Source organism: Fistularia commersonii, chromosome 16, assembly GCF_037954325.1.
Source record: "Fistularia commersonii isolate RoL2024-O1a breed Wild chromosome 16, RoL_Fcom_v1.0, whole genome shotgun sequence".
Lineage (NCBI taxonomy): Eukaryota > Metazoa > Chordata > Actinopteri > Syngnathiformes > Fistulariidae > Fistularia > Fistularia commersonii.
Window position 1 is genome coordinate 13,517,076 of NC_141299.1, and position 27,239 is coordinate 13,544,314.

At 37.6% G+C, this 27,239-nt stretch overlaps 1 protein-coding gene across 2 annotated transcripts in view; it reads left to right on the top strand.

Annotated features, from left to right (window-relative positions):
• Positions 1–27,239, top strand: part of negr1 (neuronal growth regulator 1) — a 148,914-nt gene that overhangs the window by 47,293 nt on the left and 74,382 nt on the right. For both annotated transcript variants that reach the window (XM_086161591.1, XM_086161592.1), the window contains exon 3: positions 20,035–20,160. In XM_086161591.1, the coding sequence (XP_086017717.1) occupies positions 20,035–20,160 (126 nt within the window). The remainder of the gene's footprint in view (positions 1–20,034; positions 20,161–27,239) is intronic.

A 27,239-nucleotide genomic window follows, 5' to 3' on the forward strand; every position in this document is an offset into this window, starting at 1 on the left:
GCTAATTAAATTACCTGACTCTTACTTTGTAGCAACTAACCAGGAATAGTTTTCACTGGGATCTGATATTTCATCCTGATGCACCATAGCACTGTGCATCAGAATCAACAGACTCAAGGTCTATTAGCCACTTGAGAAAACATAATTTGGGTCAATTTAAATTCAAGGTACCCAAATGCACCAAGTATACCCATTAACAAGGACCTTTATAGTGAGAAACAAGTTCAAAAGGTTAATCATTTTTATTGCAGGCAAGTGCAGATAACAAGTATGTGATGGTGTTATTTTTTGTTTTTTGTGCCCATTAGGGCATACTTGTGTTTTTCATTCAATGAAATTGAAGTGATACAGAAAATGCGATGCAAAAGTGGTTTTGTTATTTTCCTTATATTCTCTCTGCCAAAATTCCTATATTAGCCCATTTTCAAAATATTCTAAATTAGTTTTCTAATACTTTATTACAATCAGGAAAAACAGTTGACAGATATATAGTAGCAATAGAAAACATACAAAAGCAAAAATGTTTTGGAAATGTTTGTGTCGTCCCATGACAGGATTAAGAATTTTAAGATAAATATTATGAGTACCACTTTGCTCTTAATTTCAAACACTCATATTTTTTTTCTTTTGAATGATTACATTCATACTTAACAAATAAATAAAAAAAATTCCAAGTACTTGAATATATTTTGCAATTAGTAGCATATTCTATTAGAGAGAGAGAGAGAGAGGGAGCACACACTTGTATCTGGCTTCCCTTCAGCTCTTCAACTGAGACAAATATACTTTTTGCACATGATCCATATCAGTCATACTAACTTGGCTGACGCTTAAAATTTCTTGGATTTTTATGTTGTACATAGAGATAATCCTAGAAATCCTTTGGAAATGTATTCAGCAAAATTCATCATAGCAAAACGGAAAAAAAAAGCAGAAAAGTAAATTAGAAATTTTATTGTTAGGCTACTTAATGAGGTCCATGAATGACTTCCAGCATCATTGGTATTTTACCACATTAACACCTCATATGCAGTCATCATAGTATGCATGTTAGAGCAACATTTTACATGTAGCAGCGAGATTCCAAATTAAGGACACGTATGTATGTCTCATGCTGGAACTGATCCAGATTTCAGACCTGGGTGGATCCAGTTTACTCTTTACAAATGGTATTTTCAAGGGTGTCCAGTATTTCTACAATGAGCATCATGTTGTCCTATAACCTTCAGATCAGTTGCTTGTCATGAACTCTGGTTTGGAATATTTATATCGCACAGATGTCAAGAGTCGGAGCTTTACAGAGCACGGTCTTTTTTTTGCGTACAAACAGCAGTACGACTGTTCATTAGCATTTTTGAAACTGACTTGTTTGTATGCTTTTTTTCCTACATTGTACTATTTCTTCATAGACCTCTATGATCCAGGGCAAGAATAAGGGCAGCAGTCTTAGCTTCAATGGAATATTGGTCATGAGTTACGTGGGTTCCTACGTTGGGTTCTCCATCGTCTCTGTACTTTTTCGTTCTTGGCTGGAGGTCATCAAGGGTAAAGCAACCTTCTTTCTTTTTTTTTAAAAAAAAAAAAAAGGAATACTTTTCTAACAATGACCACCTGAACATCAAATATCTAGAAGTCGTTTCAGATTGCAGTTTGAAAACTTCGTCTTTCAAAACTCACTTTTTTATTTTAGGGTTTTTAAATTGCAGGTTTGAAGATGTTCACATTTTCACTGGATGATAGAGAAATCAAGAGTAACCTCATACAGGGTCACATTAAAAGTTGTATCTAACGAAACACAGTATGACTTACTATCAAGAAGAAGAAAAAAAGAGGCCATTTGTTTGCGAATTCTTTGAGGATTGCATTGACCTCTGCTCATCGAAAGATATCTGCAAAAGAGACAACAGTCAATTTCAGCATTTTTTTTTTGACCGTGGATCAGTTTGACTTATTGCAGTGAGTAATGGAACAAGAGGGAGCAGCCACAGCGAGCTGTTAGATGAGGAGCTGCAGGCGACAGACTGCAAGTTCAATTTCTCAGCGAGGTAACCAACTCCTTTCACTCTAGACTGGTATTTCATAGGCTTTCGCCATGTGAGACATTACATGTTGTTCACAGAAAAACAAAAATGACTTGCATTATTATTATTATTATTACTATTATTACAACCGGTAGGTTTTTTTGAATGCTTTTTTGCCGCATAGTGGAGTGTACATTTTTCCCTCCTCTCAGGCAAGGCTAAATCTAAACTTATCACCTTTTTTTGTCAGGTTTTTTATTATTTTGAAATTGATCCTCTATTCAGAAAGGGAAGAAATATAAAACATTGCTTGTGCAAATCAATTTACAGTTTGGTAGTTTAAATCTGTATCACTAATGCATGGATTTTGATGACATAAGATCAGAAATACCCACTCACAGTCAGTCAAAAAACACTTTGAAACACATCATACTTGTTGTCTACTTAGACAGCCATACTTGGCTATTTACCCCAACAACTAAATGCAGTGTTGTGTAAATGCGCAGCATTTTTTTGTAGTAACTAGTGTGTTGGTTCTTCAGTGTATGGGCTGTGAATGCTCCAAGGACCCTGGTCAAACTTCAGTTAAGATAAATATTGGACCAGTATTGAATTGAAACTTACTGATATCACAAATCTTGCTGGTAGAATCACTCCTTAGAAGAAGAATTAACTTGACCATAGAGACACTATCCATTTTCAATAAATTATGGTGAAAATTAACTTCTACTATTTAAATGGGCATGGATTACTCTGCACAGTGAAGCAGGTTTATTGGGTCCGCTAATAATGAGGTTAAACTGAGCCAGTGCTAGAAAACAATGCAATATGTTAAAATTTCCTATGGAATAAACATCATGAAAAAGTTGGCACCTCCTTCACTGGGGCTTTTGAAGAATCATGGCAGGCCAAGGTAGCATTCTTTCAATGCGGCAATGTTTCAAAGTCATTATAAAACATTTTGAGCTCATGGTAAATAAAAAAAAAAAGGAAAAAAAATCTGCAGATATTTACTGTCAACCACAAATCCAACTATATTAATCTCTATCTGTCAGTTGACTCCCTCACTCTAAAAGATTTGTATAGCTCTCATGAGATATATTCAGATTGGCTCGGCCCATATAGATGATCCGGATATCTAGTTAGAGTAGGATGGTGCACAATCACAATGTCACAGACATACCATTGAACAGTTCTGCTTGGCTTGTATTATCCATATTATCTACCGTATTAAGGAAAACAAGTCAAGAAACTGCACATACTGTATATCAATGTTTAATCAGCATATTTAGGAGCAGCACCACAAGCAGTGGAACAATAGCAACTGTATCATTGATAAGGTTTAGATTGAAGAAAAATAAGTTTTTTGACTGTAAGCATCTTTAAAAAGAAAAAAAAATGAAATGAAACTGTTGTACATTGTATGAAATTAACTGTCTGACAGTTTTTATACAGAGGTCAACATTAGAAATCCACTGACCTAATTTCAATGGATTACTTAGGTCTATTTCAAAAGACCAGTGTCTATAGATTAAGCCCTGCTGTATTTTTCAATTGGTCACTTTGAACCCAAAATATCAATCTGCATTCCACATCAAAGTATCACAGTCTCTGAAATCTCTCCAGGTTTGTGATATTTTACCACCTATTTTGTGGTAACATTGCTTACATTTTTAAAATGCAACCTCAGTCAGTGGGATGCATTTCATGTCTCTCCAATCAGTCATTGTTAACATCAAGCAAATCCTTTTAGCTGAGCTGTTCCCGATCCCTCTTCGATCAAATCCTTTATGTTCCTGTGACCTAAAAATGAACGTTAAAACTAGTGGATGCAAGTAAGAGTCTTAAGAATATGAACTTGTACAACCTGGACTTTAGGGAAAATAAACACCCTAATCGCTCCCTTACGGGAAATCAGAGATTTTTCACTTAATCATAAATTAATAGTCATTCAGAACTTCTCTATTATGTGTTATGTGAACTTGTTATACGTAAAGCAGATTTTTGATTATGATTGGTGTATATGTTTCTGACGCTACTGCTGAGTCATCAGGCAAATGGGTCACTTGCCCCCAAGCTGCGAATCTGCAGCAAGGTTTATCCTTGACTTACCCCGGCCTATAAATTGTACTAGCCATGTCTCTAACAGAACACTTCAGATAGTTAAAACTGTGTTCTTTAATTTGATGGGCAACCTGTCATTTCTTCATTTGTACACAGTTCCCATAATATTTGCCATTTTTGTGCCATCATGAATTCACACCATATTGTGCTTGTGTTTATCTGCTTTGACAGACCTGTGTATTGTGATTACCTGTCACGGTGTGATACTTGTGTATACACATTTATACCCACTCATGGAGAACAGAGGGATTTCTTTACAGATGAGATGTCACAGGGGAGCAGCTCTGTCATGTTGCAGGAGCTTGTGGGAGCATGCAGTTCTTTCATCTGCTGAAAGGGAAGACTTGCTCAGGGAAAATTTTAATCTGGACTTTTCAGTCCAAGTATTTCATATGTATTAATGCTGCAACACAAATGTTACAGTTGAAGCAAAAGGATTTTATGCCATTTGATTTTTTGGCAGTTTTAGTTTGGTAGACAGTGCACCATGAGAAGTAGCACAGAAAATGGGAGCAAGGGGAGATTACAGTATTTATGAAACTATGCAACAGTCTCATCCCATTTCAGGTGCATGGTAGGGTTCGTGACCAGCTGATCCCCCAAGGAATTATACATCAGACATATTTTGATTTATCTCAACTGCAAATCTGTCACCATGACAGTGCTTATAGACATTTGACATTTAAAAAAAGTACATTTTATTTCCAATATTGCACTGAAAAACCCTATTTCTTTGCCTCTCCTTTAAAAAAAAATAAGCAACAAAACAAACTATTTCTCACAAACACAATTATCACGATTGGTACTAAAAGTATGTGTATGGCTGCACCCTTGTCTCTGAATCATTTAATCTCCGCATGACATTTATACCCAAGAGATCCTGTATCCCCCACCAAATTAGGTGTTTGTATCTGTAACACACTCTCTAACCCCAGCTTCACACTTTTTTAACAGCATCCACGGAAATGTTGTAGAACTTGTATTTGCTTTCAGTTTACATGTGAACACTCACTTCCCATTATTTGCAAAGTGATACCTACATGGTTTTGTTTGCTGCTGCCTTTTCTGAAAGAATCTAAAGCTCCATGGTGACAATGTTATAAATATAGATATAACACTTATGGAGATAAACTTCGACATTAACACTTTACATCTATACCAGTGATTGCACGGGTGTTGTAGTCCCCCCGCTGTGAAGTATTGCTAGGATACCGATGTGTTTAATTAAAACCGGTAATGACCCAGCTAGATTCGCCTGAAAGGTGAGATTTCATTTCTGTCATGCGTGTTGTGCTCATTTAACTGTTGGACACTCAACACCTCCCTTTAAACACATGACTTGAGTCAACGTTTCTCACAATTTAAAACTGACACACAAGTGACTTCAGTAACACCCTGAACTCTTACCCGGTCTTGTTCGACAAAATGCCACTTTTGTTTGACAATGTTACTCTAGTACTTTTCTTCCTCTTCATATTACCTGTGCCAAGAAGCCTATACTGACCTATTTACAGTCTACCCTGACCATTATCTCATGTACAGTGCACAGAAATGAGAGATTGTAATCAGGCACAACTCACCCCTCTTCACATCACATCACATCACTAACGTCCTCCTAAGCTACCCCCCTTCCTGTTAATTAAGATTGTGGATGTGATAATGTATTAAATATTCACAGCACCTCTGATCTAAGAATATCTTGTCATTAGGAGGACTGGGAAAACAGAATAGTTTCCTTCACTAACTGCTCACATGGGCATTGATAATGTGCAAAGCTTTTACCACTAATAGTATAAAAGTTTGCTATTTTATAATAAAGTAATGTTTTTCCCATGTTGTGCATAGATCTTATTCAGGATCATGTCTCACAAATATAGCTATATGATGAAAATGCCCTGGACATTAATATGTATCACTGTGAAAACTCATCGCCCACTTCAGTGGAGTGTGTCAGCTTGCAAAGTCTGTTTCTAAGTAAGAAGTCAAATTGAGGGTTTAAGCTTCGGGTTGTCTCTTCTCTCTTTGATGTACGGAATAAGATAAATTTTAATTACAAAGTACGTTCCAAAAAAGAAAAAAAAAAAGAAATCCAGGAAGTCACAATTTATTCTTAATATGCAGTAATTCTTTCACACTCATTTCATTTTGCACTGACCTGAGTCCAAAATTGCAATCCTGTCAACCGCATTTTAATAAACCTTTATCATTCTCAATTAATCCTAGGAATGAAAACATTCTTTCAGTGACATTTCCATTTCATGTAATGGTGAGAATACCTTCGAAGGGATTAGAAGCATTGGTAGTATAATATAACTGTATAACTGTATCACTGTAATTGCATTTCAGAGCTAACTTTCTGTTCAGTTAAAAATAGATTGTATCTGTCTGGCTGCCGAAAACAACTTACCAATGCAACCTAATGTTGCAGTTAAACGTTAGGGGCTACATTATCTAAATATATTGAGGTAATATAATAATTAGATTTGATATGTATATATATATATATATATATATGTATAAAAAAGCACATTGTGGCAATTTTTTCAGTCAGCACTCTCACCCAAACATTGAGTCCAATGCTGCTTTTAACAGAGTAATTTAGTTTTCAACAAGCTTTTTTTTTATTATTTTTATTTGAACCAAACAAATCATCAAACATGTATCTCATGTTACCAGGAAGCCATCATGATAGTTAATAATAATAATAATAAGAATGATTTATTAATCCCTGTGGGGAAATTCATACTCTGCAATTAACCCATCATGGATGAGCCATGAGCAGTAGGCTGCTGTCGACCAGCGCCAGGGGAGCAGTTAGGGGTTCAGTGTCTTGCTCAACAACATTTCGACACACTAGGAGGAGCCGAAAATTGAACCACAAAGACCACAAAGAGAATTGCACTGCCACGCTGCCCCTAAAAGTCTTGTCAGAAGTGGGATTTGAACCCACACCTCCATGTGGAGACCAGAAGTCCCACATCTGGAAGGTTTGCTCCTTGAGTCTGGCGCCTTGGCAGTTAACATCCTATTTTAAATGTGCAAATTTTCACGCCTGAAATGTCCTTTTCAGTACTTCATGTCTTTTACTGTGGCTACTGACACAATACCACAGTGGCAAATTCATTTAAACGTGAAAACCTTGATGTATTGTTCGACATTGTATGGTTTGAGACTTCGTCGAGCAATTTATTTTAAAAGGTTTTGAAAGAGTGATTGAACATTTTCTGTGTTAAAGAACCATTTTATAAACAAGAGTGAGCTGAAAAAAATAATGGAATGCTGCGTAAAACTGCGCATCTGTCTCTGCATATTTTCTCCTGGAATACTTAAATTAGCAGTCCAATCTATGTGAAAAATCAATGAATCTAATTTGATGACATGGCAGGTTTTTTTTTTTTTTCATATGTGGTATGACTTTCATTAGTCAAACTTAAGTATTTAGATGGATAAAAAACATAGTATTATCCATTTATTTCATAGATGTCTATGAGGACTGTTTTGTTTGTTTTTCATCAGACATAAGACATCCTCTTAAGCCCCGAGCATTTAGAATGTTTCACTTCCCTTGAGAAGTCATTCACTTGATGGATTTATTCATTTCTGGCTCGAGGGTATAATTCTAATGACTATGATGATCCCTGGTATTTTTTTTCTTACCTCAGTTTTAGTGTTCCTTTCAATTATCAGTAATGGGCAATAGTTGGCTTAAATGTTCACTTTCATTTGCATGTATCCCTCTGAGGCAACATTCATTGTCTCAACAACAATTGCTGCCTACTGTCAAAAGTGCCTGAGTGAAGGACCATTTGAAGGGCATTTTTTTCTAAAGGCATAAAAAAAGCTGTCTTAAAAAATGATAATCCCATTCAGTGTTTTTTTTTTTTTTTTTCGAGAGCTCACGTAACATCAAATTACACATTATTCACACATCTTTCTTTGGTAACTAATATGAAAATATAAATATGAAAATATAATATGAAATATATGAAATATAATATGAAAATATAAATATAAACACACACACATGCACTTATAGATATGTTGATGTATATATATATATATATATATATATATATATATATATATATAAAACCACCGTCCGTTGACATCGTTTCACAAGAAAAACTCGTAAATGGTCGGAGGCAGTCCCAAATCCAATCCTTGATTTGTTATAACTTTATTTTACTGTTTGTGCAAAACCTAAAATACTATGTTTACATGTGCAAAAGAGGATTACAGTTCTTTACATATTGGCACAGCTTGTCATTCAAGATGACTTTATTGACATAAACCTAACAGTGCATACCTTTTTGCAGCTAAATGACAATATTTGCATCACTCTCATCCATAATTTTTGTTCTGTCTTTGTATCTGAGCTCTATGTCATAGGAATAGGAATGAAAATCCCTTTCACCGGGGTATAAACAGTGTCCAGTTAAAAAGATTGATTTTATCAGAAAAGGAGCTTACAAAATACTTTGTATTGATCAAAAACGGAGTGTGTGTTGGATATTTTTTTGACATTCTTTTACCTGTATTTTGTTGAAATGTTGTTTTTTTTTTTCAGTTATCCCTTTGATATGCATTGATGCATTTTTAGAACTGACTTTTAATTTTTTGCATTGTGAATTAATGTTAGCTGTGTCGCAGTAATCTGATATCTTTGGACCTGGTGCTACTCATTTGATTCATACAAGCATGTTAGTGAAACTGGTGAAGGAGCCTAGTGTATCTCATTATGTGCAATGGGAATTTATCTAACCTTGGTGTGAAAGGAGCGCTTAACCCTCTAAAGCCCCTGTTGCACCCTTAATGCCTTTGAGATCTGTCTGTCTGTCCAAACAAAAAAAAACCTTTATGCTTAAATCACTGGATTTTTTGTCATTAGTGTATTATCTTATATATTGCTGTATTTCTTATTATTGTTTTGATGATATTTGAACAAACACAAAACTTAATGCTAGTGAGGATATCTCTGTCACGCTGACTGCGAAATAATCCAAATCCTGATTTCTTTTTTTTTTTCTGTCTTTTGCAACAGTGGCAGGAAATTGCTTTTAACATTGTTAAACAGATTTGCACTTAAAAATGTTGCATGCTTATCATGCAGGGACACCAGCAGTGGAATTGCTATTGAACAGATTTGCTTGGGTTTGGAGGCTGGAGTTTGGGGGCAAACTTCCAAAGAGATACGCTGCCCTTAATTGGCCAGATAAATATCACAGGGTGTCCACTCACATTATTGAATACATCTCCTTGAATGCAGGCTGACCGCAGGCAGCAGGGAGCTGCCCACCAGTCTTATTCCTGAAATATATCCACTGTCCTTAACTGCAATTAAAAAGGGATGCGAGAGTCCCACCCTCATATGGCTTTCGCTTTTCGTTGTTTAGAGCGCCCAGTAGATAAACACAGTCCAGGAGAAATTTTCTAAGAAACAAAAATCTCAAGTCATACAAAGGATATTTTTTTTCTAAAAAGATTATAGATACAAATGCTCTGGATGAACAGCATCATTTGAACTCGAGACTAACATTGTAAATACACAGCAAAAACTGTCATCTGTATTCTACAAAGCGTACGCTCTGGGTTTTTCGTAATGAGCATTTCATTGAATATTCATGACTTTGGCCTTTCCAAAGACCTCAGTGGGTCTGAATCGCCCTGTAGTACCCACGTGTTGTTTAGTCCTGATCTTCTCTCACCACCCCATGGGACAGATTGTGCAGAAATGCGATCGATAGTGGGCACCATCAGAGAATGAATGTGGCAGCTGACACACACAGTACAGAGGCCGTGTGCACACACTGTCGGTGTGTGTTTGCACTTTCCATAATCACCCACACAGGCTCAGTGCAGTCACTTACATTCTATAACACTTGAACCTTGAATTATGTAGCAGCCAGTGTTATTTATCAGAAGCAAATATGACTTAATAATAACAGAAATAGATCAAAATAGAGGAGATGGGTTTGGCAAACAACGTGAGTGTTTCGAGATTCAAAAAATGATTCTCACAGGAAATTCAGACTTTCACTCAACAATTAATTTTTTTTTTTTTTTTTTTTTTTCAGACACAAGCGAATATCATAAGCACAAAGAAGAGTATTTCTTTGATGCTGATGTTTCCGGAAAAAGTGCCTCTTCCGTCTTCATTCTGTTTCAACTCAGTACATATTCTTAGCAAACCAACAAGTAAAGAGTAGATTTCAACACCAGCTGAGCCAAGCCCCTTTCATATGATCGAGAGTACTGTGTATGGCTGCTGGCAGCTGAACTGCTGCCTCCCCATTAATCACTACTTGGGTTTTAAAGTTTGAACTTTGACCTTTAGTGCTGCATCAAGGCCTACTGACAGATGGAGACAGAGCTCTCTGTCCTAACATGAGATCATCGATCTCTTTTTCACACACACACAGACACGCACAATACATAATGGCAAGATATTGGCTTCGCTGGACAACTGAATCGCACAAATGATCACCTGTAGAAGCATTGGTTTAGTCATTGGCTTATATTTTGTTGGAGGAAAGCAGGATCCTGTCAGTCTGCCATTTATTTTGCTGTTGGCTATCAAAGACACTTTGTTGCGGTTCTGCTAATTGAAAAACCAGAAATCACCCTTGAGAGCAAAAAAAGTGGCGCATATAAAGGATTCTTGTTTATCACAAGCAAGATGGTGAGGCTGAAAGAGGCTGATGTGCATGAATAAATTAGAAACTATTTCAATAAGTGGGTAAGAGCTTATCTTTGAATTACATGCCCAATCCAAGTCTTGCATTGACGATACATTGCTGCTCAAAGGGTTTTCAAAAAGTTCATTGTTATCAATTGATTTCCCTTGATTCATGAATTCCCAAGAAGTCTCAGAAATTCCCAACAAGCTCACCATGGCCATGTTTTCTGCATCATCGACTCACGGGTAATTACTCAGTGAATTTCATATGACATTTGCGGAGGCATGTTTTTGCGCCATTAGGCCATGACAGTATTATTATCATAAACTAACAATAATTACAAGATGAAGAAAAATAAGGTTAATGCCCCTCCACCCCCCTGATTTTTGGAAGAAGCAAAGCTGTTTTTCAGTTGAACCATGTTTCAGTGAAACATTTCCATCTTTCATCTTTTTTACTAGCCTGACCAACTCTTTATTTGTGAAAATACATATTTTAGCCTGTCCTACGACCTCATTTGTAAAGGGTCTGCAATTCAGGGATGCATCAAGGTGTGCATTGATTTATGCATAAAATGTTGTCACATAAAATCAGATAGCCTGTGACCTGTGATATGGAAACTGATACATTTTGATTTGATACTAAAAGCATAAATTTCAGTATCACTGAATAGCATATTGATGTGACTTTCTTCATCTAATCACACCTGCGTCACTCACTATCACTGATGTTTTCATGCTGTTTCAAAGATATCTAGTTCTTACCTCGACCACTGTTGCCATTCCTCTTCACCTCTCCAAAGATGATGACAGACAGTGAAGAAATTGAAATTGCGCCACCAGCCATTTATAAAAGGAATAACTGTGTTTTTCATAGTGAGTGGGAAATTTCAAGAAGAGGCAAAAGTGAAAAGCAGAGCCACAGATGCAACTTGTGCCACACACGCTGCTTCAAGCATAAAAGAAGCAAAGTGTTTACCTGCTTTCCACACATTATTAGATTCCGTCACCAAAACCACCACATTCTTTATCTGAAACAGATCAATATATTACTTGTATTTTTTTGGTCAAGGGTGAATTCATAGCCCTGAGATAACCTACATTGTTTACATCGGGTTGAAACTATATTCCCATAGTTCGTTTGACGTCAGCACTTCAAAATAATTAAGGCCCATGATGAATACTTTAAAAAGTTTGTCAGATCACTTTATCATACAAACATTCTCATCCAAGGAATGATTAACACCAAAAGAAGCAAATGAGCGAGCAATTCATCTGTTGTGATTTTAGATATTTAGAAAAGAGAACAGAGTACTACACTTAGCACTGAATATAGCAATGTTATTATCATTATGAATTTAATATAATAAAACATCGAGGAGGGAAGCTCATCACAGAAAGCCCGGAGACGTTGTGATGATTTTCTTTCTACTGAGCTAAAAAAAGCCATGCCACTTTTTTCTCTATAAAATCTGGATTTGCATTGTGTTGCGTTGCTCCTGCCATTTACAGCCACATACACACATTATATGTATAGATGTGTGTGTGTGTTTATATGTGTATATATGTTTATATATGTATATAAATAGATAGAGAAGGATTGAGAGGGACTTCAATTTTGTTCTTTTAGCCCTCTTCCCGTTGGCCTTTTAAGGCCCTTCAGGCAGTGATTGAGCAGGGAACACTATGTATTCTATTCCTTATGCCTAGCACTGAGATTTACACTTTAATGAACCATTTAGCACAATATCACACTATATTTGAAAGTGAGATGGATGCCCACTCTCTCTGTCCTGTCAGAAGACTGAGATATCTGACAAATAAAATTGTCAATGCTAATCTGACAACAGTGCATAACATATTACCTCGGTGCACATTCGGGAGCACAAGGGAGCTGAATATTTTCTTCTTGACTTGGGTGGTTTGATGAGTTAGTCTTTGTTTATTATTGAATGCAGTTAATTGGTTCCTTTTTAATTGGAACAAGACTTTTTTTCTTAATCTGAACGATTTTTAGAACTTGGCAACTGTTTTTTTTTTTTTTGTTTTTTTTTTGTTTTTAATATTTTGTTAGTTGTTAGAGTTGGACAGGTTATGACCAACCAAATTGCATATTTGGTTTGAAGAATATTATATTCATATCTTATTCAAATAACATTACATTCTGTGATATGGTGAAACCGTTCACTGCTAAATTCTTTGTGGAGTCCTTAAAGTACTGGACCAAAAAAACAAAAAAAAAAACAACATCTCAAACCTCCACACTCATCATCATAATGCCATCGTTTATGAACAATTCACGGTGTGGAGATATATAGACTGTTTACAAACACTGTTTGCCAGATGTGGAGTTCTTCTTTACTAATGAACAGCCATCCCTATTATTTACCGAGGGAACATACTGCACTGTTTTTTCGCCACTGCTGACATCCCCTCGTGGGCCAACTCCACAGCATTACTGAGCAAACATCATCGCGCTACAGATGGTTCATTTTTATGCTGTTCTTGTAGCCGCTGGCAACTTGAAGCATTGAGATTTACAGACTGTACTCCCTACATATCAGCAACATGTAGACATTCCTACCCATGATAAGACCCAACTGTATCATGTTTACATCAACATATGCGATGCATACAGGCCTGCACTTCGCCTCCACTTCGGGCACTTGGATCACATCTCTTTGTTTCTGTACCTGACCTACAGATAAGGACTGACACAAAAAAAAAAAAAAAACATTGTCACCAAAACAAGTCAAACTTTGGATATCTGAAAGTAATATCACCCTGTGTTAGGGACTGCAACCACATCTGTCAGCACAGAGGACTATGCGTGTTAGTGAGTGGGTATGCCAGAACTTCTTTTGACAACTTCACGCACACTGTACAAGTCAGAAAGTTCCCCAACCTGTAGCCCTTGGTAAACAGTCAAGTATGCCACATACTGCTTGCTTGCTATCTCACATTTAGCCCCCCACTTGTTTGATATGTCGCCCCAAGATCCTCAGCAACTCCTGCAGTTGGATTGTTGACACCCAAACTGAAGCACAGACCGTTCATGTCCACCCTCGGGCTGGAGGTACAGAACAATGAAGTGCCGAACTTCAAGACATAATACATCTGTCTCTCCTCCTGCCATCAGACTCGTCCACAGCTAACAAGAGTTTACAATCATGGATGACCTTCAGAACAATGAGCTACACTTATCCGTTTACATTTTCAATATTTAACTTTTGCAATTAGCACATTGTTAATTTGCACAATAATTGCTGACCATGGCACAGTTGTTGACAAACTACTGCAAAGTCCTATCTTCTTTTTTTTTAATCTTATACTTCAATTACTTTCAAATGGTGATTTTTAATTGTTTTTATTTTGTGAAATATTAATGTATATTAGATTATACTGCTTCACATTCACTGTAGGCAGCAGAAAAATGATTTAAATGACTTTTTTGAATGCTGCACCTTTCCATTACTGTGCACATGATAGTAAACCTTTAAATCATGAATCTTTGAATCTTGATCGGTACATTAATCTTTTTTTTTCCCATACTGGGGTCATTTAGGTGTCAGACTGCTGTAATAAACTGAGACACAAATATTAGCCAGGGGTCACAACTGCTCTTATGGGTGTTTTTAATACTACACAAGACTGTTGCATCCACTGTTTGGGTGAGATACAGGTGCTTACGGAGCCATAGCTGCAAAATGACAACCATGTTACACCTAGGCAAAATGCTTCCATGGGGAATCCGATGTTAAACACCATATTCCTCACAGTGTTTTTTATTTCATCACAGCATAATCTCTGAGATGTTGCAACATGGGCTTTTTCTTAAGTACAGTGTGCCCTACTGTAGAACTCCCACGCTGTCAGTCATAGTCAATTCCTGCAGTATATTAATAGGATAAATAACTGAATTCATCATAATGATACCATTATGGAACGATGTTCATCGTTCTGTACAGTTGCCAAGAATCTATTTATGTCTGAGTCGTCTGCAGCCTGGCCCCATTCCTCAAATCTAAATTTATTAATTTACCCAACATCATAATATTCTAATTTGAAGAGATGCCAAAAACAAGCAAGCAATAAGGCCTGGTAAGATATAATGTCTTGATTCTGCAATTCCAGCAGTAAGTCCACCTTTGTTGCTGCTGGGCTCAAATAAATGGAAAGGAAAAGAACGCACCCACACCCCACCCTTGGTATTGTAATATCTCTATTAGGATTTTATTATTGGTGTAAGGGCTTATGTGCTTTCGTGATGAAAATAATTGAGATTCGTATGGTTATTTGTAGGAAAGAAAAGTGATACAGCAGGTAAAGATAGAGTGTCTTTTAAAGTTTGTTGGCTTAATCAGGAGTCCATAAAACATATATATCACATAGGCTTTATATACTTATATATCATATATGATGTATTTGATGTATTTCTATACAGGCATTACTTATATTTATATTTTTCTGATTCCAGTGCGGCATAGGAAAAGAAAAAAAATGTCTGTCAATGAATTTTGTTTAACAAATGAATTGTGCCAGTTCTATGACGTTGCAACTACACTTGATGCCCCTAAAAAAAGGTAATTGGTTTATGATTACTTCCATCTCTGACATCTGATTATCTGACAAGAATTTGGTTCATTTTACTGCACGTAGATGGATATGTCAGGCAGTTGCGCTCATTAGATTGTGTGTTTATTAGAAGTGTTTATTACACTCTACAAACACTGCAGATGTATTATGTCTCATTTACCAGTGCTAGTAGGTAAAGACAAATATGCAATATTAATTTTAAGATTGCTGCACATTGTTCATTTTATATTCATGCTCTGATCAATTAGAATATGCTTTTGGGTAAGATCATTGCATGATATTGTCCTCGGCCAGGAACACCAATGAGGCCATATCTTCAGTTTGTGTGTGATCATAGCGGACAAATAGTCTGATTTACAAAAACAAAAAGAAAAGACTTATCTGTGTTTCCATTCTCCTCTACCACCCGAGCAGCCATACTACCTTACATTTCAACAAGTATCTGGGCTCCGATTCGGTGCTCTAATTGGAATGTTGGACGGCCAGAGGTAAACCCAGTAATGGTGTCCTACAATTTGCTTGTAGAAGTCTGCCAGAAGTGGCCTGTCAGAATTCATAGAAAAACACAACTCTATGTATCTAGCTCCAGAAAAAGACAAGAAAAACTTTTAATACTTCAGCTGTAAGCATTTCTCTAATTCAAGGTAGTGTCATTAGAGACTTATTTATTCACCCAAGGCCTTTCCTGAAAGACGATAGCATCACCCGATCGGTGGAGTGCAACGGCTCACTCTCAGCACCTCCTGGTGCGCTTGAGATGGGAAAATTACAGAGAAATTGGGGAAACATTACAATCATGGCAGTATTAATGAATTAGCATGTAAAGAAAACAACAGCAGGCAGCACGGTGGTGCAGTGTTTAGCACTTCTGCCTCACAGCAGGAAGGACCCCGGTTCGATTCCGACAAGGGAGTTTTCTGTGTGGAGTTTGCATGTTCTCCGCTCATCTGTGTGGGAATAAAATTCTTGTTTGGACATAGAACAGGCACAATTGAATCGGATGTTTGTAGGTTGTAGGGGAGAAATAGAGCTGATAGCCAACACGGCCCTGGTACCCAACTGGTTGCCAAATGAGCAGATCCAAATGTACATACGCACCTATAGATAAGAAAGTCATATGGCATGAGTGAGAATTTCACTTTTGAAGCTTCAGCCATTGGTGATTTGTGTTCCCAAATACTGCTGACACATATGCAAAACATTTGCCCCTGTCTCACCTGTGGTGGAATATGTTGCAGATATTATATTCAGCATAGATCTATTATCATACTCGCATTATTTAAAAATTTGATTTTATCAGTTTGAACATGCTATATATTGGCTTTCTGGTGTTCTCTCTTTTTATTGGCTTGAGCTGTAAATCTGTTTGGTTTATAATGTTACAAATACTCTACTACTACTACATGCATCCAAAAGAAATCTGAACTTTTCTTTCATGTGACTAATTTGTTATTGAATGTTCCCTTGGTTTAGATAATAATAAGTCGCTTTCTGTGTCTTATTCAAACTTTTTTTTTTCAAATGCCAATAACTACCAATATACCTGAAAAATGTATGAGAAGGCATTGAATTCTAAGTCATCAGATTAAAAAGCACTTGTTGGGCACATCAAAAAGCAAATATAAATCACTAGTCAATAATATACTTGTATCATCTTACATTCAAGCTTTGCTTCCCAATTACATTGTTTCAGAAGTTGTTACCGTATTGTTAATTTCATTTGTGAAAAAAAATAAAATAAAATACAGGATTGTTTTACTGTGACCAATTTTCTCTGTAAGCACACAAGGCAATGATGGCGACACTGATGCAATTTAACACTATAAGTTACAATATTAGGTCTTTCTTTTTTTTGTAAACATGTAATTTACAAAAACAAACAAAACAATATATTTCTTTTCTAGCCTGTTTATGTCTCCAATAGAGCTTTTCACATTTGTCCCACTGATCAATTTGACTTCGTTTCTGCGCTTCAATATCTGAAAGAAAAAAAAAAGTCAGTGCAAGTTGAAATTGGAATTGGAAGTTGGAGTTGAATTATTAATCAAATGTTTTCCATGACTCAAGAGTGAAAAGTTGACCAGTGTGAAACTGCAGCGCGGGGAAAGAAGGACAAGGAAAAATAACATTAGAATTAGTTTGGGAAACCGGCCTCTTGTTTTTGCTGTTTCTAAAATGAACCAATGTGACCACAACTTGAAACATACAGTAAAGAATAACCACAAAAAAATAACTAAGGCAGGACATGCAAAATTAATGCTAACATATTTGTGAAAGTTGTACTATGTTTAATTGAGCTGGTTATCCAAACTTTATTTCTATGTATTTTGATTGAAGTAGTTTCTCGTGTAATGACAGTCAGTGGGAAAATACATAATTCTCTGGTGAACAAATATACGCAAAATATTCTTAGAACATTCTTATTTCATACAACTTTTTTTCATTATGTAGTAATGTTCAATGTATTGTTGTTTTGGAGACATATTTGTTTCTTTCTTTGAGCAGATTGAATTATGTTATAGGGTTTAGTATCTGTGCAGCTAGAAGGGAGGGCTACCAAAACCGAGAGCTCTTAATATTCACCTTTTTAAACCATACCAAGGAGAGATGGGATCGGTCGACAACGCCAACATTTTCAATTTTGTTCAATCAGACACTGAGATGTGTCAACAGTGGGGTCCAACAGCAAGTAAACAAAGCAGTGTGGCAAGCAATAACCTAGATTCAACATCACCTGTTGCCCTGTCCCCCTGAATGTCCACCACTTTCATCTCATTTAGATCACAATCTGTTTGATTGAAAACAGTGGTTAAAAAAATAATGATACTTAAAAAAAAAAAGGAAACAGTGCTTAGAAAAACGAGAGGGAATTGTTGAATCAACCCATCATTGTCTAGAATTTTATTCCATATCAGGAGGGTTCAGAGGTTAGGTTATTTGGAAATCCCAGGCGACCAAAATGTTATTACAGCACAGGTGACCTCATTTGCAGAAAAGCTTCCTAAGAGATTGAAATCTTCATGATTAAAATAGCTACTCATAGGTTTGATGTCCTTGTTTATTCACTCATGATCCTTTTTTATATAGTCCAAATAAGCTTGTAGGTGGTTGCGTTTATGTTTGTGTGTTTTCATCTGGCCAAATACTGAGGCTTTTCTACCGCAAACCTCCAAGAGGCTTTAAGTGCCCAGGAACTTGCCAATTATGATTGTATTACTTATCCAGCAGTGACTGTTGATGAGCAGCCCTCAATAGAAAAAAAAAAAAAAAAACATTTCTTCCAACAAATTGAATTTATGGACTTATTTGTGTGATTCAGACCTACCAAGTAAAGCCTGGATCCAGAGCTGTAAATCACTGCCGACTTCTCCAATTTTATCATGTGATCGAAAGGGTTTTCATTTTGAAAAAAAATAAGTCGATTAAAGTCTTTGTGAGTTGGACAAATCTTGCAGGAATCAAAATATTAAACCTTATTAGAGCCAACGGCGATACTGAACTAGAAAATATTTACCTTAGCTTGTGTTAAAAATAGACACAATGTAAACACAAGACTTAGGTGGCTACATTTGGGTACATTTTGCTTGGGGATCTCAACTTTTAAGAGGCATTTATTTATTATTATTATTATCTATTCATTTATTATTATATATTATCATATATATATATATTTTTTTCTCATACTATCCCAGAATCAGTATGCCATCAGGTTGTAAACCATTATGTAGCATACATCAATTCAGGACTTTAGTTTTGCAGCAAATAGTCACAGACTTGAAAATAACAGATATACAGTAAAGTAACATTTCAAGAGTCTCGCAAAAGGTCAGCTTAGTCAATCATTTAATTTTAATGATTTGATTTTTTATAAGAATTTATGTGTCTACATCTCACTCATTTATTGTGGATCTGGTCATTCCTTAGGTTGCTTGAAGTTGCAAGGTTTATTTCTTGCACATTGTTATGAATACATATTCGAACACTATATTATCATTTTTCACGACCAATAAATACAAACCATAGTTGTCCCTGAAGGTTCTCAGTAATCCAGCCTGTGGTTAACCATTGTCAGACTTCATCATGGCAACTGGACTTGTTTGTTCTTAAAGATGTTTTACCTCTCATCACATGCACAAAGCATAGTTTCATTTTACTCTCGTTTTCCATTAAGTAACAGCACTGAAACTAGTTGACAAACAAGCAAGACATAGACAATATATAAACACATTTGACATTAGTCAAAGGAAACCCTCTTAATAACTCCCGAAAAATAGTCTGTTAGGTTAAATTTCTAACTTGTCACAGCCTTGTGCTTTTGGGATGGCATTTGTGCTTGTAAAGCAGATATATTCCATGTGGGTTTTGTTTTCTTCCTAGAGGCTTGTAGCTTCTGTACATTGCTAATTGTAACTCTGCTTGTTGTTGATGATCATCTTTCCATGTTCACATCAAGGGTTGGGTGGGTCCTTGGATCAATGTTCCTCAGTGCGATGATGTAAGATTTTACACATCAATGTGACACCGTGCTAATTTATATATACATGATATCGAATGTTGAATCACAGGTTACACATTTGAATGCATATCTTTTTTTCTCCCTTCACTTTTTTCTTCTAGTACCTCCCAAGATATATGACATTTCTTCTGACATCACGGTAAACGAGGGCAGCAATGTGTCGCTCATCTGCACCGGCAGTGGGAAACCTGAGCCAGCCATTTCCTGGAGACACATAACCCCATTAGGTGAGTTCACTTCACCTCTCACTTACCTATGCTAATGAATGGGTGGGCTGATAAATTGATGGATAGATAGGTGGATGGACGGACAAATAAATGGATGGATGAACCAGTGGAGGAAATGAGAAAGCATGGTTGGGATCAATAGGTGATAGGCGGAAACAGGGGGGGCTGTAATTGTTTTGCAGCTGTAAAGTCAAGGAAGGAGGAGATTATGTGAGAATTGCTGGCTACATGGTTGGATGCATGCATCAGAGAGAAAGGGGGCATGAATGAATATACTTATTATTAAACATACACAATTGTTTAAGTCTGCTTATTCATTCTGAGACTGAATGATAATTTTTCCACCAACTGGCTCACATTAGCTCACATTACAAACAGCTGTTTTACAGCTAAAAAGGATGTGCAATATGATATGATATCATTTCATATGATATGACCACAGCCTTGATGACATGTTTAAACTACATTTAGTTGTCCATGGGGGTTGTAATGTTAAGGATTTAAAATAAAAATGAATGAATGAATGGATGAATAAATACATAGATACTTAAACCTTGAGGGTGTTTGGTCAACCAGTCTAGTTGTGTTTGTGGACCTGGAGAAGACATTTGACCGTGTCCTGCAGGGAATCCTGTTGGGGATTCTCCAGTAGTGTGAGGTACTGAATCCTGTAAAACAGGCTGTTTGGTTCTTGTGTGATCATTGTATCATTTTCAGAGACTGGTCTTTATTGGTTGTTGTACCGGTAAGTCATCTTCATTTCCGGTGAGCGTTGGACTCCCCCAGGGCTGCCCTTTGTCACAATTCTGTTTATAACTTTTGTGGACAGAATTTCTAGGCGCAGCCAGGGTGTTGAGGGGATCCAGTTTGGTGGCCGCAGGGTTGGATCTCTTGCTTTTCACAGATGATGTGGTTCTGTTGGGTCCATCGGACCGTGATCTCCAGCTTTCGCTGGAACGGTTTGGAGATGAATGTGAAGCGGACAGAATGAGGATCAGCTTCTCTAAATCCAAGACTGTGGATCTCAGCCACAAACAGGAGGAGCGCCCTCTCCAGGTCAGGGGGAGAGGTCCTGCCTCAAGTGGAGAAGTTCAAGTGTCTTGGGGTCTTGTTCAGACTGAGTGAGAGTACCGGCCATCCTGGAGGGGCTCGAGGTAGAGTCGCTGCTCCTCCCCCTGAAGAGGAGCCAGATGAGGTGGCTCAAGCATCAGGTCAGCATACATCCTGAGCGTCTCCCTGGTGAGTGGTTTAGGCATGCCCAACCAGGAAGAGGCTCTGGGGAGCGCCGAGGACGCGCTGGAGGGACTATTTCTCGAGGCTGGCCTGGGAGTACCTTGGGGTCCCGGAAGAATTGAAACAAGCGGCTGGGGAGAGGGAGGTCTGGGCTTCTCTGCTTCAGCTCCTCACCCCAAAACCTGACCCCAGATAAGCGGTAGAGGATGGATGGATGGATGGATGGATGGATGGATGGATGGATGGATGGATGGATGGATGGATGGATGGATGGATGGATGGATGGATGGATGGATGGATGGATGGATGGATGGATGGATAGAAGTGTTTTGATCTCAAACAGATAATCCAAGCTCCTAATTTGCTCTTGGTCAATACTTTTCATTGTATATTCTTACATCATATATAAGATACTGACAAGGAATGGACAAATGTTTTGTCTGTATTAGAATATCACATTATTATTACTATTGTTATTAGTAATAAGATAAGATAAGATAAGATAAGATAAGATAAGAACACCTTTATTTATCCCGAAGGACATTGTTGTGCCAGAGTTTCAAGCAAAACATAACAATAATAGATAATAGTAGGAAGGAGGGAGAATAAGAAATACAATAAAATATAAAATTAAGGCTATCAAGTGTTCTAACGTCTTAAAAAGTACAAACATTTGAATATTCCCTTCGGCTGAAGGAAGATTAGTGGCAAATAGTGGCAAAAGCATCAATTAAGGAGAAAGATTAGTAAATGTATTATTCTCTTTTGATTCCCACACCTTCCCTTAATAACTCATCCAATTGTTTGTAGCTGTTGCTGCAAAGACCCCACCCTGCTTCTTCCGTGCCTCCATCATTTTCATATTAATGGATTAGAGCATGCTCAGCTTATCAGATAGCTGTGAGGATGACTGCATTTATCTTATGGTTGTCAAATCTTCTTCTGTGGCGGGCTTGCCCTGATTACGTTCGAGGAGTTTTCAAAAGATGATCAAAAGAGCCGTCCTCAGAGTCCAAGTGGCAGTCACTTATTGTACTTTGAAGTGCCCAGACTTTGAAGTATGCCAGGGAAGAAATAATATGCTGGTCAATTGAAAAGGTCCAGAACGAAATGCAATCACAGTCTCCAAGCACATCAGAAAAGAAGCCATTTGCCATGGGGTCTTTGAGTCAGTAATCGTAGTAGGGGTGATTTGTCTAAAGGATGTGCTGTTCTGAAAGGTTTTTTTATAAGCTAATTACCTATCACTGAAATTCCCCCAAGTCTTTTGGGTATGCAGAGCAGATTGCTCCAACCGAGTACGTAGGCAACCTAAGTTTTGGTACCACTAAAAACACTCATATTAATTATAAGCAACTGATGAATTATCGGACCTGCCATGATATACAATACATGAAACAATTTCCCATTCTGTTCAGGAAATTCAGGATTGTAGGGATATAGTATAGGGATGTGACAGCTGAAGCAGAATGTCACAATCAAAAAAATGTCTGCTCTCATAACATATTTGCAATCAAACATATTGGTATCGGTAATGAAAAGATGTGTACGGCACAGACATTTGTGTTTAAAAACAAGCTAACTGACATTTCAGTATGTGTGAAAAGATTTATATTTTGAGTTTGAGGCATCCTTAAATTTCAATGATTTCCAAAAGCTAAATATTTGCTACTGCTACTGCTGGAGTAAGCACCGTTTTCATCAGTTCAGTGATTTTTAGCTTTACACAAGAACTAATTGAGGGAAAAAAATCTAAACTAAATAACAACAATGATTTGCAGAACAAGAAATCAAGAGTACCATGAGCTCCCATTGGTATCACTTCTTGTCTTTGCAATTTTCATGGTACAAAATAATACTAATAAACAAGTTAAATATTACATTAAGAGCAGGGGGTAATCCATAATTTTCATGCCCATGATTTATTTCTATTTTTAAGCTGTAAAAGATTTCTCAGTGCAGCAAGGTAGATAATCAGAGGTTAAAAATGCATTGTTGTTATTATTGCCTGTAGTGTTATTGGATATAACCTAATTATTAGCATGACACTCAGGTTGTTGCAGATTGGAGTTTTATATTTTTTTGATGCAGAAGACTTAAATCTGGAGCTGGAAAGTTGTCATACATTCCGCATTTCAAACAATACTGGCACAGGCATAATGACTTGTTCAGAATTCAAAAACAAACATGACAAACTATGATAGATAAATAAAATACCTAAACACCAACCAGGATTTTGCCATATCATATTGCTCCTGAAATCAATACAGAAATTACTGTACTCCATCCAAACACTGTACAAAGAAATGCAAATAGCATGGAAAACAAGCATCTGAAAGAAACTATTTTGGACACTTAATCTTTCAGCAAGCGAAACGATCTTATCGTTGCAGGCGGCCCTGAAAAAACTGTGGGCACGTTAAAAGCTCTCTTTAAGGATTTTATGACAACTCCTGTTCAAATACTGCCAGACATCATCAAGGACATTATGTTTCACAGACAGAACCATCAGAGAGACCCTCACCGATCATTGCCAAATTCGAACATTTCCAACTGAAGACAGAGGTCAAAAGCAAATAGAAAGAATTGAAGGGCACACAATTTGCACTCAGTGACCAATATCCATGGGAAATTAACAAGAGACTGAAAAACTCTCCCAAATAAAGCACAAAGAATTAGGGCAGTCCCTGGGGTTGGCAAGAAAATTGATTTGCTAGTCAAAGCAACACCACAGTCTATCTAACAATGACCGTTAAAAACTCTAACCATGTCTCTTTTAACAGTTTACGATTTGCAAATGAACCTACCAGGTCTCTTGCTGTCTTCTTTGCTGTCTTCGTTGCTCTCAAAAAACAGTTGTGTTAAAAGATACAGACCCAGAGCTATTTTACTCAGAGATAACATAAGGCAATGCAAAGGTGAGAACTTGTGCTGTGTAATATGTCTGACATTAATACTCAAGCTCAAAGAATCAACATTTCAATGATCTCCTTCTACTGAAGATGAAAGTAAAAGAGAACCTCTTTCAACTTGAAAATGTAATATTTTTCATTGACCAATTCTCTTAAATGTTCAACAGTAAACAGATATGTTGCTCCAATTAAGAGATAAAAATATACCCTAAAGCGATACAACATTTTATCAGTCCAGACAGATGACAATGAGTTGTAATTAATATTTTTATGAATATGACATTGCCTAAACTCACTCATATCAGTAGTTCTTATGATGATAGCCATTTTCGTTATTCATTGACTGATCAAATGAAATTGCGAGTTTAAATGGACAAAACAGTTGATTGCTCTTATCATATCTGAAAAAAAAAAACAACAAGATACTGGCTCTTCCTTAAATACTGAAACAATTCTTGAATTAATATATGTCTGGCAACAGTTTGTAATACTTCATTAGGAGAATGTGCTGATGTCTCCTTTCTACTCCACTAAGCTTCTTCCAGAATTGACATCTTTCTTTTTCTTGCTCCTATCATCCATAAAACACAATTAATTTCAAAAAGGTTAGCCGTCATGCTGATTCAGTTTTTTTAACTCCTCCTCGAGCTGCTGTTTCAATGGTTCCAAAACCACGAATCTAATTCCATCTAACATCTGTCATTTGGTGAGAGGCAGTATACACCCTGGACGGATCACAGGGCCAAGTATAGAGACATGCAACCATTCGCTCCCTCATTCACACAGACATGGGAAGAACATGCAAACTCCATTTAGAAAGGCCTCTGTTGAGATTGAACCAGAGGCAGGCGTCACTATTCACCCTATCACTGCTGCCAAAAGGCTTCTTGGAAAAAAAAAAAAAATGCACCCAATGAGAACCCTTAAAGTACAGGGGATTGACAATCATGACTAATGATCATACGTATGCCTTGGAATTCTGATACTAACGTCCATATTATAGAAGCGCCTTACTATTAATTGCTATGACTAATCAATCACATATTTATAGCAAAGTGATAGAGGTACCTTTGTCATGAGCCACAGAGGAATCATGTATTGCTTTCTTTTTTCACGGTATCAAAAGCATAGTTTTGTCATCTTAGTAATTGAGTTTTAATGAATGTTAGCGGCATTAAGACAGTTCACGTTTGTGAAGGAAAGGGACCCGAGTCCAACGGTGAGGCTATCAAGAGTGGAGATAAAGTAATTAGGGTCAACAGTGCAGAGCAATGGATAGTGTGAAAAAGAGGTGAGGAAACATGTTCAAGCAGGTTGGAACGAGTGGAGGAAAATGTCAGGGGTAATGTGCAATGAAAGAGTATCAGCCAATAGGAAAAGTGTACAAGTCATTGGTGAGAGTTGCAACACTGTATGGTTTAGAAACGGTGGCATTGAGGAAAGACAGGAAGCAGAGCTGGATGTAGCAGAGATAAAGTTGTGAAGGTTCTCTTTGGGACAAGGATGGATAAGATCAGGAATGAGTCCACCAGAGGAACAGCATATATTAAATGTTTTGGATATAAAGTCAGAGAGGCCAGACAGAGAAGGTTTAGTCATGTACAGAGGAGGGATAGTGAATATACTGTAAAAAGGATGCTAAGGCTGCAGTTGCCAAGTTGGAGGCCGAGAGGAAGACCAAAGAGGAGAGTTTTGGATGTAGTGAAAGAGGACATGAAAATAGTTGAGGATATAGAGAATAGGGTTAGATGGAGGAGGCTGATTTTCTGTGGTGACCCCTGAAGGGAGCAGGCGATAGGGAATGTACAAGTAATTCTGTCGTCGTTTGAGAAACATTACTTATAAAAGCCAATGTTTTAGAAAGCAATGTTTTGCACAGGAAATTTTGCCATGGCTCTGTGTATCCTGTCTGACCAAGGGTCTCTACAGTTTTTCATACATTTAATGATACAGTTTCTTGGAGTGGTAGTACCTAGACTCATAGGGGGTTTCAGGTCTGTCAGAGCCCATCACTCAGGCAACCCGACCGGGAGTGATCAGTTCCTGGGCTGTGTCCAACAAGTTGTCGCCCGCTGCTTGTCCCTCCTAATCCACAGCCATCGTGAAGCTCCCTCTGCACCCTCGGAAGGTGCACTGATGGCTCTTCTCTTGCGCACTCCGGTGATGCCCAGGGGGCCTTAAGCCTTACAGAGTAACTTTCCTGCAAAGCCCCTTTCTCCAGCGTCAATGGGCAAGCACCTCGCATACCACCCATGTCTGTGGGGCTCCTCCACCACCTCTGGGTATTTCGCCCTCTCCCTCTTATTGGCTTCGTCCATCCTCTCCTCTCAGGGCACCATCAGCTCCAACAAATGACCAGCTTGGATGACTCTGAAAGCAAGACAAGTTCCCAGGTTCAACCTTAACCGCCAGTCCTTCACCGGTCCCAGGGCCTGTTTTGGCTTTTGGTTGGAAAGTTGTTCAGTAGATTGCACACATGAAATTCCACACCTTGGTGGTTGAAAGCGCTTGTTCTGGTGGAAGGCAGTAATGATGGACTCAGCAACTGCCTTTAGCACCTGGTCATGGCGTCAGCAAAAACGACCATCTCCAACTGCTTTACGACAGCTGCTGAGGATGTGCGCCAGAGATTCTCTTCCCCGGCACAAGGGACATGCTGAAGTATTGACCTTGCCCCGACAGGAGAGGTTTGCTGGGCAGAGTAGAACATCATAGACAGACTGAATAATTGAGATACTTTCAGGTCCTTGGATCATCCGGTACTGGAGCATCCCCATTGCTCGAGTATCCATGACCTCTTCAGTGAGGCTGTTAATAGGGAGCTTCAGCATGACACTGCTCAGGCTTCAAGGTATGCCAAACCAATGTTGCAGGTGGCTGCTGATCCTCCTCTCCTTCCACAGTGGAGATGGGAATTTCGTATACTAGCAATGG